Here is an 18,995-nt window from a genome sequence, read left to right on the forward strand (position 1 = left end):
TAGGATTCGAGATAAAAAAAAAAAAGTTATAAAATTTTGTTGTTTATTAGTTGAGACATAATTTCAAATCCAAAGTTAATCTTACTTAGAGACAATTTTGATTAAGTGAAATATCACATCATCAGTTTTTGTCCACTTTTACAACTTCAATTGATAAAATTGCAGTTATTAAAAAATGATAAAAATTGTAGGTAAAGAATGCAAATATGACAATTTTATTAGGGTCAAATAGTTATTTTTATAAAATATAAATTTTGATAAGTTAAGCTTATTAAGTCAAAATAAATATGGACAAGTACTATTAAGGAGTGCAAGTTTAAAAAATTACAATAAAAAGGACATTTTGTGAGAAACTATCTTTTAAAGTAATTTTTTTGCGAGAAACTACCTTATAAAAAAAAGGTTGTAACAAACTACCTTATAAAAGCTAAATGTTGTAAGATACTACCCCTTGGTCGGAAAGTGAGAGTTGACTAAATTTTTCCGGCGTTGACCAAGTCATGTGCCGGTCACATGACATTTAATTCATCTTGGGTATTATATGGATAGGCTCGGGGAAAATTAGGGAAAAATGGGGAAAGATGAATTAAACGTCACGTGACCGGCACATGATTAGGTCAGCGCCGGAAAAATTAAGTCAACTCTCACTTTCCGACCAAGGGTAGTATCTTACAACATTTAGCTTTTATAAGGTAGTTTTTTACAACATTTTTTTTATAAGGTAGTTTCTCGCAAAAAAAATGCTTTAAAAGGTAGTTTCTCACAAAATGTCCCAATAAAAATAATAAGTTTGAATAATTTTACGTAGTTTAGTTACAAAATGTTTGCTAAGCTCATATTTATAAGTCATGATAAGTGAAAAATCAAATCGATAAAGCATACACTGATATACAAGTATATAAGACCAAATTTGATTTCTAACAACTCAAGAAGTCAAAGTTCAAGTATAGCACGACCTTGGTCTACAATTATTCCATAATTTATAAACCTAAACTTCTCTTTTGGGTACCCTTTTAGCCTGGTCATAGTTAGCCAATAATTTTGGTACCACGTGTCATGTTTGTAATGAATCAGGTTAAACACCTAAGCCAATCACAGTCTAACACATAACTAGAATCTACCACTTTAGGATATTCCAATTCATTCATGATATCATGCATGAACCTATGCGATATGCAGCCAAGAACCTTCCATGTCCATGCACCATAATCCTATTAATTAATAATTAAGAAACATAACTAACTCAGTCCCTCCTTCCCAGGCCATATACGTGATACACTTGACTAATTCTTTATATGCTCACTTCATATGCTAGTAAACAAACTAATTAATTTAATAACAATGACTCTGGACATACTTTACATGCAATTACTTATTAAGTGTTTGTTTTGTTGATAGGATATTAAGAAAATCAAGAACAGTTAAAATTAATTGTATATTAGAATTCTAATGAAGTGGAAAATTTTGATAGCTTGAGGAAACTAGCTAGGAATTTCTTTTTGATAAACCCGATCCAATTCTATAACTTATGAGCAACCATACCATAGCCCTTGATAAGTTGGTATAATATTGTTTTAGAACTACAACCTCAATTGTCTCTTAGTACTTACCATTTAGAATATGTGAAATAATACTTATTTAAAATCATTACTATTACAATTCCATGCATGCATCACACAAGTTCTAAAAATTAGCTCTTCTAAATTACAAGTGCTAAGGTCCTGTTCTGATTTACTGAAAACAACTTAACTTAACTGAACAAAACTGAACTGAATAAATTAAAGCTAAAATAACTTATTTTTGAGAGAAGACAATTAGAAACTGAACTGACATTAAGCTCAACAGAACAGGCCATAAATATATATAGCTAGACATCGGTAACTTTGTAATAATACTAACAATATGCTGCAAGTAGCAATACCTACCTATAATTAAAAAACATGAGTATGACTAGTTGACAGCCTTTATGAATTTATGATAAGAAGATCTAACTCCATTCTCTAGGTAAAAAATGACCAATACCAAAAGTTATATATCGTGATCTCAATACTGAAAAAGGGGAAAAAAAAAAAAGGTTAACAATCGGAAAAGCGGTTCTTCTCCATTATACTGTACAAATAATACAACATCTATCATCGAGCATGAATACCAGCCACGTGTCCAGCTGACGCATACTCACTAGTGGGTCCCATTGCGCACTCTCCTTAACCCTACTTAGTAGTTAGTACACCATTACCAAATACAATGCCTAAATCACAATAATCTATCTCTTCATCTATATAAACCCTTCATTTTACATCATTACCTTCATCTCAACCCTCTCATCCTCCAAAATCTCCTACAACATTCATACACTTACTATTTATACATTATTCTCCACCTTAGTATAACTTGGACCGACCATAATATAATATTTATACATATCCTGTGTTTCTATTTGTAATACCAAATCAGCAGTGTTACTGATATCTTATGGGGACGGTTCAAGAGGATCAGTATGTGTATTCTAACGTGAATAGGGAGCAATGTAAGAGCCGAGTGGCGGTGCCACCACCTCAACCATTCTTCAAGTCCCTACAAGGCTCATTGAAAGAGACATTCTTCCCCGACGACCCCTTGAGGCAGTTCAAAAACCAGCCGAGGTCTAGGAAGTTCATAGTAGGGTTGCAATACTTCTTTCCCTTCCTCGAGTGGATGCCAAAGTATACGTTGGACTTCTTGAAGTCGGACCTCGTTGCCGGGATCACCATTGCTAGCCTTGCTATCCCCCAAGGGATCAGCTATGCTAAGCTTGCCAACTTGCCCCCAATTCTTGGACTATGTAAGTTGTAGTATAGTAAAATAATACTCATGTTGATATTTTTAATTATTTATCTTAATGTTCTACTTTATGAAACTATATTTATTTTGGATGTTAATATCTTAAATCTGATTCCAAACAAAGCTATCTATACATTTGATGATTTAAGTGTATCTAATTATCTTCATGCACTAAAGTGAAAGATATTAATTAATCAATTGCAAGTAATCTTTTTAATTAAGGGGCTAATTAGTGATCTAATGACAGCTACGTTTTATCATATATTAAAAAAAAAAGCAACGTTTAGTGCAAAATTAGAGTTTTAATGACAAATAGGAGTGTGTTTTTTTTAATTAAAATATGGAAAATTCTATACATAGCCCTTAGGGCTACATATAAGCATTAAATTTGCACTTGAAAATCGTAAAAAGTTAAGAAATCATAAAAATATAAACACTAATTACACTGATTTATGCGTGTTTTTGTCATGAATTCCTAATTTTATACAATTTTCAAGTGTGTATTTAATGCTTATATATATCCCTTAGGAGTATTAATGACAAATAGGAGTGAATGTAATAATGTGGAGTGTATGACTTGTTAATTAGTGCGGACTAGTATTATTATAAATACATACTTCGTAATAATTTAGGCATATTTATATACTATATACGTGGTATATGCACACTTTCTTATAGTAGGAAAGCCTAACACGGTTATAATGTTATCTTTAATCTTATTAATCAATGATACAAGACATCTTATATGGGTTATAAGTATATTGATTTACCCTACAACTAACTAAATGTTCAGTTATTGCTAATTACGGGTGGAACTAATTAATTAACATAATGGTACATAATGTTACACGGTGCGATCCGAGTGAATGATTAAATCAATGGACATGTCATTCGATTAACATACAACATTAAAATAAACTTTATTTTTAATACACGTAGTATATAATTTTTTTTTTTTTTTGAAAATGTCATATATATTATCTAACATTAAGCATATTTTGTGGATTTATGATCAGACTCTAGCTTTGTTCCACCTTTGGTCTATGCCATGATGGGAACTTCTAAAGATGTGGCGGTAGGAACCATCGCGGTGGGGTCGCTTTTGACCGGAGCTATGCTAAGCACCGTTGTTGATCCGAACCAGAATCCGAAGCTATTCCTTCACCTTGCTTTTACTGCTACCCTTGTTGCTGGAATTTTTGAAGCCACTTTAGGCCTACTAAGGTCGGTATAGTAAATTTCTTTTATTGTTCTTATTACTTTTAACGTTTAATTACCAATAGTATGGATAAACATGATTAACTTTTTTTTTTTAACACATCTTCTACTAGTTTATATAATATTTAGGAAGTATATATAATAATAGTTGCACAACTTGCACTATCTATATTTACGCGCTCAATTTTAATTTTTAATAAGGGTAATATATAATAAATCATTCATGAATTACTTTGATTATGTAATTAAATAAATACGTTAAAAATGTATATGTGACTATTATTTTACATGTGAATGGTACGTACGGAGAAATATCTTGAGAGGCAAGTGGCCATATCTAAGAGATTCATCTTTTTTCATACAACTTTCTCCATATATTTAGATTGTGATTGGTCAGAAAATAGTGGGAAATATGCCAGTAAGATCGCTGTTTGGGTAAGGTTCAATTCACCATATCGAAGCATATGCTATCAAAATTTCCAATGATACAATTTCCAATATTTGTGCCTTTTTTTCTATACCAAGGAATAAAATTATTTTCACTCACAAACACAATAGGTCATGCATTATTAGACAAAAAAAAGGGTTTCAGAGATATCACTTTTTTTAAAATTATTGTTGGAATTTTCTTACACTTTTTGATCTTAAACTTTATTTTTTCAATGCAGTTTTAACATGAAAAAAGATAAGAATATTGATTTTCCCATATGGAGATATTGTTTGTCTCCTTGGATATGAATTTGCTAAGGTAGGCCAATTGTCATTCACTATAAAAGTGTACAATTATAAAGGGTTTTGCTTATAAGATATATGAGTTGAGCTGAGCTGAGTACTTGTTTATCTCTAAAATCATTTTGATAATATTATCAACTTTGTAATATATATGATATACGAGTATATATATATATATTTTTTGATAATACAATATAGTTTGACCTAAAATGACTAATGGGCAAACAAGAAATTTAATATGCAGATGTTAATATACTAAAGTTGGTATTATGTTAATATTTGTATTATTTTGATTATAAGTCTAAAATAGATAATTAATTGATGGATTAATAATGATGAGAATAATAATAATGCAGGCTAGGTTTCATAGTGGATTTCTTATCACATGCAACAATTGTGGGATTCATGGGAGGAGCAGCAACAGTGGTGTGTTTGCAACAACTCAAAGGAATACTTGGACTCACTCATTTTACTAAATCTACAGATATCATTGATGTTATGCATTCTGTCTTTTCCCAAGAACACCAGGTACTATAATTGTTTATTTTAATTACTAATTATGTACAAAGTATAATTAAACCACCCACTTGCTTTTTAATACAGTACATAACTATTTTATATAGTATTCCATTATCTTAATTATTGATCTTTTGATTAATTGTACATTTCATAATGTTAAATGTTGAGTATTTAATTGATTGTTAATTTTTGAATTGTGCAGTGGAGATGGGAAAGTGCAGTACTAGGATGTGGTTTCCTCTTTTTCCTTCTTCTCACTAAATACTTTGTAAGTTTAACCTATTTTCTTAATACTTTGTATGCACAAGAGTTAAAAAATGAAGAACTAAAGTCAAAAAGTGGGGTTGTAAGTGAAAAAAATAAGTATACCTTGTATTAGTGTAAAAAAAGTTGTACTCACGAAAAAAGAATAATAAACGAGAAAAAGGAATAGATGTAGGATTACTGGATTAGTCATAGAGAAAATGTCTATATTTACGCGATTTTTGTGACTTTCCTTTCCGGTTACTAATTACGTGCTGTTTTTGGTATTTAAAATGTAGAGCAAGAGAAAGCCAATATTCTTTTGGATATCAGTGATGTCTCCTTTGATCTCAATTATATTGGGAAGCCTACTTGTCTATCTCACCCATGCTGAAAATCATGGTGTTCAAGTGGTAAGTCTCGGCAACGTCTTATCTCAATATTCTACACTTTTGATATTTTGTATATGACTTACATATGTTTCTTAATTGATTGCCACTTCTTCTTATATTACATTTTAGAGATAATCAAACCTTTAAAGTGAAAGCACTTAACACATACATGTACCTTGACAAATAAATACATTAGATCAACACAACATTTAAACTTGGAAAATGACCTCCTTGATCATCAATATAAAATCCATAAATATTATGGAATATAGTGAAAGTTACATCAATACAAGGCAAAAACACAACTTTATTTAAGGTATGCATATGATTAACAAGTTTCTTGGTATATTTAAGAAAATAAATTTGACTGTGAGAGTTCAGGACAACTCAAGTGGTTAGGACTTCTCTCTCGATTCTAAAAGATTCTGAAATCGATTCTCATCCCTGCCCTTGTGGCTCTCTTAAAAAAAATTATCAATTAATTTAGTTGGTTAATGTCTTGAATCTTGAGGATTTAGATCAAATTCCGTGTATATCATCTGCTCTTATGTCGTTTTGGAAGTGGGTCAAAATGAGATCTACAAAATGTAATATCCAGTAATAGTGGTAACCTTGGACCACAGTCCACAACATAAGTAGTGAGTTCCATAAGTATAATCAGAACAGAACTCTGAAGACGAATATTGGTCTGTGCCACTAAATCCATACCCACTATACCTTTTGTATCTTTGACGTATTACTAAAGTATGGCCCACCACTTATATATTGTTGGGCCCTCAAGCTATTCAATTAAAGGCTGTTTGCCATGAGGAAGTCTTTGGGCTGGCCCATCATATCATAATTGGTTGTGTGAAGATTCCTATATATGGCAGAATCTTCCTTTTTCTTTAGGGGTGTAATTATGCACATACATGTTCGGGACAGCCCCACTAAATGACTAAACCATTGTACTTGTATCACTTGTACACTTCCTAAATATTTAGGGGTGCATAATGGCATATAATCAACAATGTACTCGTGGACGAGATTTGATCCAATATTTTGGTTACTTACCTTTTAATATTTTAACCAACTAAGCTAGTTGACATTCACATATCAGTGAATTGAATATGTTATAATAAGTAACTTCTATAAAGATAAGATTTGATCGAGAAGTTTCAGTTTTATAAATATATATGAGCAAATGAATTAATAGAGTTTTCATTTTTGATGGATATGCAGATTGGGTTCTTGAAGAAGGGCATTAATCCACCTTCATTTGGAGACTTTGTATTGTACTCTCCTTACTTTCCGGTGGCTCTCAAAACTGGCATTGTTACCGGTATCATTGCTATGGCGGTGAGTTGCTATACCTTTGCCTTAAACTTCTTACTAATCACGTATACTGGAAAATTTCTTATACAACTGTTGCACCACATCAACAATATAACCTGACCTCTTTATGACCTTGGAATATTTGGGGTTGTAACATTTCTTATACAACTGTTGCACCACATGAACAAAACTTATTTACCAACAATAATTCAAGTACCTTAATTACTTACTATCACATGATGTAATCAATTACAGGAAGGAATTGCTGTGGCAAGAAGCTTTGCTATGTTCAAAAACTACAACATTGATGGAAACAAAGAAATGGTTGCCTTGGGAGTTATGAACATAATTGGCTCTTGCACTTCTTGTTATCTTACCTCAGGTACGTACATTATTTAATTTAATTTAACATATGATAATTAACTAATTAATAAAAACAAGTGAATTTCTACTAGAATTATTTTTTCAAATGATTTAATTTCTAGTTATACTAATCTAAAAGTCTTAAATAAATCACTTGCTTTAGGTCCATTTTCGCGGTCAGCTGTGAATTACAACGCCGGGTGCAAAACAGCATTTTCAAACATAATAATGTCAACTGCTGTGATGATCACACTTCTATTCCTCACACCATTGTTCTACTACACCCCTCTTGTGGTCCTCTCATCCATCATCATGTCTGCTATGCTCGGCCTTATAGACTATGATGCCGCGATTCATCTTTGGAAAACAGATAAATTTGATTTTGTTGTTTGCATAAGTGCCTACATTGGCGTGGTTTTTGGCAGCGTTGAAATTGGCCTAGTGATCGCGGTAAGTATTAGTTACCAGAAAATATAAATTCAAATAAGGGCTAATAAGTTCCAATCCGGACAAACTAGTTATTAATTGACATTATTATTCGAAATAATGTAGGTTGCATTGTCCGTGTTGAGGGTGTTGCTATTCGTGGCTAGACCAAGGACCACGGTCCTGGGTAATGTGCCGAATTCGATTTGCTATAGGAGTGTTGATCAATACCCAGAAGCTCAAACTGTGCCCGGAATTCTCATACTTGAAATTGGTGCTCCTATATATTTTGCCAATTCTACCTACTTAAGAGAAAGGTAATTTAAAAGAATAGTTCTTTATGTTTATTTTATATATAATGAAAAGCATATATTGTTTTTGGAATTTAGATTGTTATATAAATGATTGTGTGTTTGTTCTTAGGATTTCGAGGTGGATCGATGATGAGGAAGAGAGGTTGAAGTTATCTGGAGAGTCTAGTTTACGTTATGTCATCTTGGATATGAGAGGTATGTTATACTATAGAAGTAAAAATAGCAATTAGATCAATAACCAATGTTTTTGTTTGTCTAGCTAATAAGTGGTAGGATTCTTGTTACCCTAAGGTTAAAAGTTCGAATCTTACCACTATTTAGCTCTAGGGAGCCAACAAGTCTAGACCACTACATAGTACATGTGTGGATGTTATTATGTGAAGGCGAGTTTAAATTTATGACATAACTTAAAGACTAAATTCGGTATTATATTGCAGCCGTCTCATGCATTGACACAAGTGGAATCAGCATGTTTGAAGAAGTTAAGAAGATCATTGACAGAAGAAAGCTTCAGGTACATATATCCTATTACGTAGTTTCACAATTGTTACATGTTCAATCTTAAAAGTACGAAAATCGATATATTTTATATTATCTTACCAAAAATAATGCTGATTCTTATTTAAATGTTTTTTTTTCCTTGTAAAATTCAGCTTGTATTAGCAAGTCCAGGAGGAGAAGTGATGAAGAAATTGGACAGAGCCAAATTCATAGAGAAATTAGGGCAAGAATGGATACATTTGACCGTTGGGGAGGCAGTTGGAGCATGTAGGTACATGCTTCATACTTACAAGGCTGATGGTCAACCCGAGACGTGGAGCAACAATGTTTGACTTATTTTAAATTATTGATAAATTTGCTATTATTTAAATTTTGTTTTGGTGCTTAATCATAAGAAATTAAGAACAATTAATTAGGTGGCCTGGGGAAGAAAGTATTGTTATTAGCAACTTAATGAAAATTAGAAAGAAGTTGTGATTGTTAATTGGAAGCTAAGGTTTTTATGCCTTCCAAATTAAATCATCAACATGTAAAACTATTTTGTAGTGCATCAAAATGATGCTAGCTATATTGTGTATATTTATGAATCATGAAAAAATATTTCATGGAATTTGCAATCTTCTTCACATTGTAATGCATTGTCATTGCTACTTAATTAGCTTCTTCATCCTTGTATAAATTAAAGCTCCTTCCTTTATAATCTAATCCTACATACAATGAAGCTTTTGCTACGTGTATATGGATTGGATAATGCTATAAGAAGTCGATTAGTTCTCTAGTTGATCTTGCAATTATACGGTTCGACAAGTTTGATTTAGTTTATACCATTGTATTTATAGAGGATTAAAGCTTACACTTTCGCATGTACATAGTTAACTATAGAAATACATACTCTATCCGTCCCTAAATTACATTCTCGTTTTCCTCTATTATAATATTATGTGAGGAATAAATGCTAGAAATAGGAATGTAATTTAGGGACGGAGGGAGTATTAAATAATTGACTAGAAATCATAATTATTAAATCATAAAAATCCTAGCGTGGCCGCCTAGTACGGCTGTGTTCTTGTTTACTTACTATCCTTATTGACTTGGTGACCAACAAAGCTTCCAAATAAAGATGATAATAATTCAACATTTTCTTATTAAATTACATCAATTGGCACATTTATGATCCAAATTAATTAGGCCCTAGTTGCTTATTTAATTTGTGAAATGCATATAGCTTAGCTTTTCATTGTTTAGACTTTAGATGATTGATAATTTGATAACATAATAACATATAGTGTATAACTAATATGAGTGCTTAATCTGAAATATACTCCGTGAATTGATTGGTGGAGACCTTTTATCACGGACCTTGGGAAAGCTTAACGTAATAGGAGTAGTAATAAGTTAATTAACTACATGTAATGCAACTTGATGCTTGAGAGCTGTATTTTAGCTAATATTACTTGTATGTCATTTTGTTAGATCAAACTATCCCTTACCTTTTATTTTTAAGGATTTGTCGGAGAAAACATGTGATTTATCCCACATTAAAAAAGGGAAGATAAGAGCACGCATGTCAATGTTTTTACATATATTTGGGTTAGACACTCAAATCTAAATTTTATATTTGTAGGCAGGTACACTCAATTCATAGGTTTGACCTAAAATGTTTTAATTTTTCAATTCTTTGTTCATTTATATTTATTATTGAATTAGAGACTCGAAGAAACTTTAAATGCATGATCCCCCATAGTTTAACGAGAGGAGCCGAACCTATACCACCTCGTTGAAATTAAATTCAATTGTTGTAATCATATATAATTTCTTAAATAATTTCACAAATTAAAAAATTGTATATGTAAAAGTACGTTTTGATTGCCTTTTTAGGGTTGGGGAGGAGGAAAGAGGAGGAGTTTGATCATTTGACCTACTGCCACTATTCTGTTATTTCTGTACACCTAAATTAGCTTAGCGACGAAAAAAGGTGGACAATTATGTCTTGATCTTGTCTATACCACGTGTTTAAGCATGATAATCGTTAAATAAGGAGGCCTAACTATTACTAGGAAATATCTCAAGCTTAAAATGTATGTGTAATTCTTTTGTACGAAATTTACTTTGTTCGATTGTTATTTATGATCACAAATTGACAATGTAGTACTTTACCCTTAACATCTACAATTCAGTCATTATTAGATAGTATACTTTGGGATCTGTTCACTTCAACTTAATTTCAATTCAGTTCAGTTCAGTTCAACTTTCAGTTCAATTTAGATCCAATCAGTTTAGTTCAATTTAGATCCAATCAGTTATATAAATTGCAAAATACTTAATTAGTTAATTTATTAAAATTAATCTCAAATAAATTAGTTGTATTATTAATTATGAAAGCTGAAAATTAGGGAAACAAGTCCACTCTTAGTAGAAAGTGAGTTATGACTTTTGAGTACCTAAAAACACAATGCAATAATAGGCAAAGAATAATTAGGCAATGCTTGACCCCTAATAAGTGATTATGACATTTAACGTCTCTCCAAGACCAAGCCACGTGTCCAAGTGACGTAATATCCACAAGTGGCTTCCTTTAATTTGGACACTCTCCAAAGTCCAAACCATATGCCTTGATCTTCCTCTATATATACTCTTCAATTCATTACCTTATGATTTCATCTCTCAATTCTATGTATGAATGTTACTCTCCCCATTTTTCTTCTATCAAATAAAAAAAAAATCATTAATTTATAGACGTTTTATCAATATTAAAATACATACATAAGTCATATCATTTACTTCATAAATAAAATCTAGTACAATCACGTTATAACTTGTAACACTATAGTAATCGTGTTATCATATGGGGGTGGTGGAGGATCAACAATATGTGTACCCTAGTGCGAATATGGAGCAATGTAAGAGCCGAGTGGCGGTGCCACCACCTCAACCATTCTTAAACTCTCTACAAGCCTCATTGAAGGAGACATTCTTCCCCGACGACCCATTGAAGCAGTTTAAGAACCAGCCGAGATCTAGGAAGTTCATACTAGGGTTGCAATACTTCTTCCCCTTCCTCGAGTGGGCTCCGAAGTATAGTTTGGAGCTCTTGAAGTCGGATCTCATTGCTGGAGTCACCATTGCTAGCCTTGCTATCCCTCAAGGGATCAGCTATGCTAAACTTGCTAACTTACCCCCAGTCCTTGGCCTATGTAAGTACAATACTATACAATATACAAACTAATTAAATAATGGAATATACATATATATGTTCTTATTTATGTGAATTTATAATTTCAAAATTCAAAGTATAGTTTATGTATCGTATATGTTTATGGGTTTCACCTTTAATTTCATGCACTACATCATTATCATACTATACATGACCTATATTGCAAAGATCAGCTAACGAACTATGAATCTATGATCAAATTATAGGTACGTACCATTTTTGACTTTTGTGGCTTTTACAAACAAAACATAAGTAAATAAATGTGATGCCTTAGCTTATACGAAGTATATAAACAATTAAACACAAAATGCGTACATGTCTATGATTCACTCCCTATTTTTTCTTATCAAGTGAGATTTTGTTATAATTAAACGTCTAAAAGTGTGTCATTCTAACATACACTTACATATTTCATTGTCATTTATTATTACATTTTTGTATTTATTTACAATTTTTATTTTTATTTTGGGTGTGTTATACTTGCACAGATTCTAGTTTTGTTCCACCATTGGTGTACGCGATGATGGGGAGCTCTAGAGACTTGGCTGTGGGTACAGTCGCGGTGGCATCACTCTTGACAGGGTCTATGCTAAGCACCGTCGTGAATCCAACCAAGGATCCCAAACTATTTCTTCATCTTGCATTTACAGCCACCCTTGTTGCTGGAGTTTTCCAAACTTCTTTAGGCCTTTTGAGGTTGGTACTACAATTACTTTCAAATTTAAAACTACTTCTACATTACTACTATATACAAATTTAATTTTCTCTAACATAAGCAACATATGTAGTGTCAATCTATCTAGCTTATTTATGTACATGTATCCTTTGTTCATTCGATATAATGTTACAATTTTAAAAATTAAAGTAAATTATGGTTCAATCTTAAAATGTATACAAAATTATTACGAAGTATAAGTATATAGTACACGTAAAATGGTAAAAGTGATCTATTTTCTCATAATATATGTACTACGTGTACTTGTTGTCCATACTTCAAACTAGATATTTATTTTTCCACATGAAATCTTAATAATTTTAGAGGACAAAATATAAATTGTTTATAATTGCTTCAAAATCTGTAAAGCAGAAAATAGATCTAACTTTAAGTAGCAAGTGACCATTCTTAATAATTTTCTTCAATTCCCACATTCTGAGTATGATTGGATAGTGTTTAGATGTATGGATAAATCCATGCAAATTAAAGTTGGCAAACTCAATTAATGACAAAATTAAACAAATTCTTTTGGTAATATTTTTGTAATTTTGCTTTTGGACCCTTCTTTCCCTTTTTTGATAATTTATTTCACCCTATATTTTAATTAATTCTTTGTCATGTCATATGGTGAACTTTTTAATAATTGCAACTTTTACATAAAGCCAAAATTCTTAATTATTATGTCCAACCAATGAACAAAACACCACTAATTAATTATTCTACCTTGTTAAATACGAGTCTAGGCCACATTTTTCACAGGAGAGTGCAAGTCCACCGCTTTATAAGACAAAGGAAGTTTCACCTCAAAACCATATGACAATGAGGGAAGTAGTCCCTACCCTTATTAAGTGGCCGCAATTATCTTCTTTCTGTAATGTGGAATACACATCCCAATACAAACTCTTACTTAGGGCTGTCAAACGGGTCGTGTCGTGTCGGGTTCATGTTCGTGTCGATATTAAACGGGTTGAAAAACCCTTGATCCAAACCTAACCCGTTTATTAAACGGTTTGAAAACCCTTGACCCAAACCTAACCTGCTTATTAAACGGGTTACCCGTGTAACCTTTTACCCACTTAATATATAATAAACTAATTAATATTCAATTCAAAAAAAAAAGAAAAAGACATCATTAGTTCGTTAAAGATATTACAACAACTTTATGTTAGTAATTTTAACAATAGATACCACAAGGTTTTAAAGTTAGTAGTTTTAACAATACAACCATACATAAGAATTGTTTCAAATTATCCGCCAAATTAGATTTAATTTATAAAAGATGAAAATAATAATTTTTTCGCCAAATCAACCGCCAAAAATATTTCCAAAATGTATAAATGGTGTCAAAATAATTTACAAAATTACAAGTTTTGAATAGAAAAATTCAGTTATTTTTACTACTTAATTAATAGATTAAGCGTGTGAGGTTCGGGTTGATGGGTTGTCGTTCAACCCATTTATATAATCGTGTTATGCGTGTCGATTTCGGGTTGAAAGTTTCAACCCAAACTTAACCCGTTTACTTTCGTGTCGTGTTCGTGTCAACCCAATTATGTAAACGGGTTGAGAATTCTTGACCCAAACCCACTTATTTCGTGTTGGGTTCGTGTCGGATTATCGTGTCGTGTCAGCTTTTGACAGCCCTACTCTTACTTAATGTAGGACAACACACCAATCACATATAAGTTTTCTCATGGGCTCAACATACTTATAATTATAAAGGTTTTTGTTAGTGTAATAAGATAGATTAATTATGTGATTAATGGATCGATAATTATGCAGGTTAGGGTTCATAGTAGATTTTCTATCACATGCAGCAATAGTGGGATTCATGGGAGGAGCAGCAACAGTGGTGTGCTTGCAACAGCTCAAGGGAATTTTTGGACTTACTCATTTCACACAATCCACAGATCTCATCAATGTTATGCACTCTGTCTTTTCTCAAGAACACCAGGTTTATTTATATCACTCTATAAAATTAATATTACCTAGTATACGCTAAAATAGCAAAAATTGTACATCCAATAATGCATAACAATTTGTCTTTTGGCATAATAGGTTTTATTCTTTTGGAGTTAAAATTCATCTAATTTTATTTCTAGTTTATTTTAGTTCAATCCGCCAGCTAGGCCAGTCTATAGTCAGTTTCCTCTTATATTATTCCAAAATTATATATAAGTTGAAATATATAAGTACATATCACCACAAGGGCTGGCAATCCCTGACCCGACACAAACCCGACCTGAAGTTATTGAGAGAAACCCGACCCGAACAACCTGAATTCGACCCGATTTGACCCAAATTTCATATTTCATAATAATATTAAGTTTTACACTATTTTTATAGTTTCTAATCATAACTCGAAATCGACCCGAAATCCGACCCGAACCCAACCCGCTGACCCAAATTGCCACCCCTATTAAGCAATAGCCATTTTTTTTGACCAGTCAATTGAATTCATTGAAAGTTGAAAGCATTGTAGTCATGTTATATTAATTGGTGTCTATGTTTTTGTTGTTATGCAGTGGAGATGGGAAAGTGTGGTATTGGGATGTTGCTTCCTCTTCTTCCTGCTTCTCACTAGATTCTTTGTAAGTGCACTAAGATAAATTCTTTCTTAGCTTAAATGCTTTATTTTTCACATGAAATTATTATATTTTCTATATTACTCCGTAATATTATATCAATGTACATGTATAGTGAGAGCACAATGAGCATCATACATGCGTGCATGTTGTGTAGAAAAGTGTACGGGCCAGGGTAGGGCTAGTAATCCGTATTGGGTAGCTTAAATTAAATAAACGTACTTTTACGTTGAGATAATAAATGATACTACCTCCGTTTATTGTTAGCTGCAACTTTGAAGTATTATTTGAGAGACATAAAATATTTATATTTCAAAGTTGCAGATAACAATTAACGGAGGTAGTACATACAATGATATAATCTTTACTCCTGTATTGTTTGGGACGACAATTTGTTAAATGGAATGCAGAGCAAAAGAAAACCAAAGTTGTTTTGGATATCAGCAATGGCTCCTTTGACATCGGTTATATTGGGAAGCCTACTTGTTTATCTCACCCATGCTGAAAAACATGGTATCCAAGTGGTAAGCTTCCTCAACTCTCTTTTTTTTTTTTTTTTGAGTAAATTATTTACTTCATAATTTGTTTAATACACGATTACACGTATCTTTTTTAGACTTATACATTGTTCTTTTTTTTTTTTTTGTTTTTTTTTTTTTTTTTTTTTTTTGAAATCTACTACAAGTAGTAAAGAAGTATAGGCACATGAGAATATTGGGTTGGATTGGAACAAGTGAGTCCAAACCTCTATGGGCTGAAATGTTAGAAATGTCGGCCCATTATTAATGTTATTTGGTAAAATATAAAAAATTGTGGATGATACTATTTAATACCATTAATAATGTAATATAATTAATTATTTGAAAAAAAATATGTTAATTATGAACTATATAATTATTAAAATTTGATTAGCCTTTGAACAAGTTCTTAAATTTTAACTTAACATTTAATGTTACTATTCTTTACTTTCATTTAAAACTGCTCTTTAAAGTTCATTTTACTTTTACTTTAGTCTTTCGTGTTATATATTAAACTTAATGAATTTGTTCAACTTGGGACATTTACAGATAGGTTACTTAAAGAAGGGTATAAATCCACCATCCTTTGGTGACTTTGTATTCATTTCTCCTTACTTTCCGGTGGCTCTCAAAACCGGAATCATTACCGGTGTCATTGCTATGGCTGTGAGCTTCTATACCTTGACCATCAAATTTCGTATTAGTTAACATGAAGTTTAGAAAATTAATCATATACTAATCAAAATGCAGGAAGGAGTTGCTGTAGGAAGAAGCTTTGCCATGTTTAAGAATTACAATATTGATGGTAACAAAGAAATGATTGCCTTTGGCATGATGAACATTTTTGGGTCTTGCACCTCTTGCTACCTTACCACTGGTACGTAACCTTTTACTTAATTCCATATATATGTTTTGCTACGATATTATTCCCTCTATTTCATAATACACGCACAATATATATATATTACTCTTTAGCCTTATTTAGTACACACTCGATTAGTATTTGTTAAACAACTTTGTGGTTAACTAACCACGTACAATATTGAATGCCTAGGTCCATTTTCAAGATCAGCGGTGAACTACAATGCAGGGTGTAAAACAGCAGTTTCAAACATAGTCATGTCAGTGGCAGTAATGATCACATTATTGTTCTTAACACCATTGTTCTATTACACTCCTCTTGTAGTACTTTCATCCATTATCATCTCTGCCATGCTCGGACTCATAGATTATGAGGCTGCTATCCATTTGTTGAAGATTGACAAATTCGATTTTATGGTTTGTATGAGTGCCTACATTGGTGTGGTCTTTGGTAGTGTTGAAACTGGCCTAGTGGTCGCGGTATGTTAATCTTTTACTCCGTATGGTAGTTCTTAACCCCTTTAAAGCTAGCCATGTAGTAAAACACTTCATGCATACTATTTTGGTTATTTTTATTGTTGTCAGGTCAGTTTTGTCTAGTCTAAGGGCATATTCACATTTACTGAACTGAGCTGAGCTGAACTGAAATGAACTGATTGGAGCTGAATTGAGCCGAGCTGAACTGAACCGATTAGAGCTGAACTGAACTGGGCTGAAATGAATATTTTATAAGAGAGAAAAATTAGGAGCTGAATTGAATTGAACTGAACTGATTGGAGCTAAACTGAACTGAACTGAACTGATTAGAGTTGAACTGAACTGAACTGAAATTAAGTAAATATGAACAGACCCTAACTAGTCCTCATAACTTGGATGGTCAAAATATTGCATAAAATTATGTATTTATTTTTTGGACTAATATAAGGTAGTTGTTATTGTTTGATTATGAATAATTTGCAGGTTGCATTTTCTGTGCTAAGGTTGTTACTATTTGTAGCAAGACCAAGAACTTTTGTTATGGGCAATGTGCCAAATTCGATTAGTTATCGAAGCATTGACCAATACCCTGCGGCTCAAACTGTCCCTGGGATACTCATACTTGAAATTGGTGCTCCTATATTCTTTGCCAATGCTACTTACTTAAGAGATAGGTATGTAATCTCTTATTAATTAGTAAGCTAAGCTAGATAGAGGAAAATTGACTAGGAATCGAGTTTTTCTTACAAATGATATTTTCGTGTTTGTTAACAGAATCATAAGGTGGATTCACGAAGAAGAAGATAGGTTAAAATCATCCGGAGAGGCCAATTTACATTATGTGATTTTGGATATGAGTGGTAAGTTTACATTGTACCTACACTTAGCATAACCAGGCTCCAATCGAATTAACATTTCTTAGTTTTGAACCTAGATGTATATTACTACATATATAATTTTATTAATAGTTCGAGTTAGACATTATGAAAGTAAAATTTGTGGCAATTGTAGCGGTTGGAAGCATTGATACGAGTGGAATCAACATGTTTGAAGAACTTAAGAAGGTTATGGACAGAAGAGATCTCAGGGTATATATTCTTTTATCATTATTGACTTAATAATCTACGTCGATTCTTAATTATTAGACATACTTGAAAAGTAAGAATTATTTTTGTAATCTCCTCTTTTATTTGATTAGCTTGTATTGGCAAATCCGGGAGGAGAAGTAATGAAGAAATTACAAAGATCGAAAGTAGTAGAATTGTTAGGAGAAGAATGGATACATTTGACTGTTGGAGAGGCAGTTGGAAAATGCACATACATGTTGCATACATATAACCCAAAGTCAACTCCGAAGTCAATGGGTGATCAATTAGAGACATGCACCAGCAACAATGTTTGAATTTAGCAACAGAAATTTGCAATTATTTGTTGATATATTGATATAATTAGTTGATTACTAGTGCATCAAAATGATGCAATAGTATGTAATTTATAAGCCTTAATAAGCTTCAAAATTATGTTTAATCTTAAATTGTAGCCATTACAAGCTATTTGATTTGTAGTCGTCTTTGAATCAATTTGTGACAAATATTGTTCGTGGATATAGAATTATTATGACAAAAGTTGTTATTGTTCAATGTTTATCTCACTTAATATAACAATATTTGTGATTTAAGTACAGTACTCAAAATGTAGAATTATACAAACACTTCTTTCATTCCAAATTTAATGGCACGTTTTGACTTTTGACACTATTTATAAATTTTAATTTTGACTAGCT

General features: G+C 32.0%; 2 protein-coding genes across 2 annotated transcripts; both read left to right on the forward strand.

Moving 5' to 3' along the window:
* The first annotated feature begins 1,955 nt into the window (after positions 1-1,955).
* Positions 1,956-9,497, forward strand: LOC110728984 (sulfate transporter 3.1-like). Its single transcript, XM_021908675.1, has 12 exons — positions 1,956-2,821; positions 3,837-4,044; positions 5,127-5,298; positions 5,492-5,557; positions 5,832-5,945; positions 7,146-7,262; positions 7,494-7,620; positions 7,765-8,051; positions 8,154-8,344; positions 8,451-8,536; positions 8,779-8,855; positions 8,995-9,497. The coding sequence occupies exons 1-12, from the start codon at positions 2,473-2,475 to the stop codon at positions 9,172-9,174; spliced, it is 1,974 nt and encodes a 657-aa protein (XP_021764367.1). The 5' UTR covers positions 1,956-2,472; the 3' UTR covers positions 9,175-9,497.
* A 1,853-nt stretch (positions 9,498-11,350) lies between these two features.
* LOC110728985 (sulfate transporter 3.1-like) lies at positions 11,351-18,825 on the forward strand. Its single transcript, XM_021908676.1, has 12 exons — positions 11,351-12,036; positions 12,545-12,752; positions 14,554-14,725; positions 15,297-15,362; positions 15,767-15,880; positions 16,424-16,540; positions 16,625-16,751; positions 16,929-17,215; positions 17,696-17,886; positions 17,987-18,072; positions 18,224-18,300; positions 18,411-18,825. Exons 1-12 carry the CDS (start codon positions 11,688-11,690, stop codon positions 18,612-18,614), a joined length of 1,998 nt encoding a protein of 665 aa, XP_021764368.1. The 5' UTR covers positions 11,351-11,687; the 3' UTR covers positions 18,615-18,825.
* Positions 18,826-18,995: the final 170 nt, after the last annotated feature.

This window comes from Chenopodium quinoa, unplaced genomic scaffold (genome assembly GCF_001683475.1).
Source record: "Chenopodium quinoa cultivar QQ74 unplaced genomic scaffold, ASM168347v1, whole genome shotgun sequence".
NCBI classification, from domain to species: Eukaryota; Viridiplantae; Streptophyta; class Magnoliopsida; order Caryophyllales; family Amaranthaceae; genus Chenopodium; species Chenopodium quinoa.

Coding starts and splice junctions, on each gene's coding strand:
- LOC110728984 (XM_021908675.1), top strand. CDS start 2,473: ATGGGGACGGTTCAAGAGGATCAGTATGTGTATTCTAACGTGAATAGG. Junction 2,822..3,836: donor GCCCCCAATTCTTGGACTAT/GTAAGTTGTAGT, acceptor ATTTATGATCAG/ACTCTAGCTTTGTTCCACCT. Junction 8,345..8,450: donor TCTACCTACTTAAGAGAAAG/GTAATTTAAAAG, acceptor GTTTGTTCTTAG/GATTTCGAGGTGGATCGATG.
- LOC110728985 (XM_021908676.1), top strand. CDS start 11,688: ATGGGGGTGGTGGAGGATCAACAATATGTGTACCCTAGTGCGAATATG. Junction 15,363..15,766: donor TGCTTCTCACTAGATTCTTT/GTAAGTGCACTA, acceptor AATGGAATGCAG/AGCAAAAGAAAACCAAAGTT. Junction 17,887..17,986: donor GCTACTTACTTAAGAGATAG/GTATGTAATCTC, acceptor GTTTGTTAACAG/AATCATAAGGTGGATTCACG.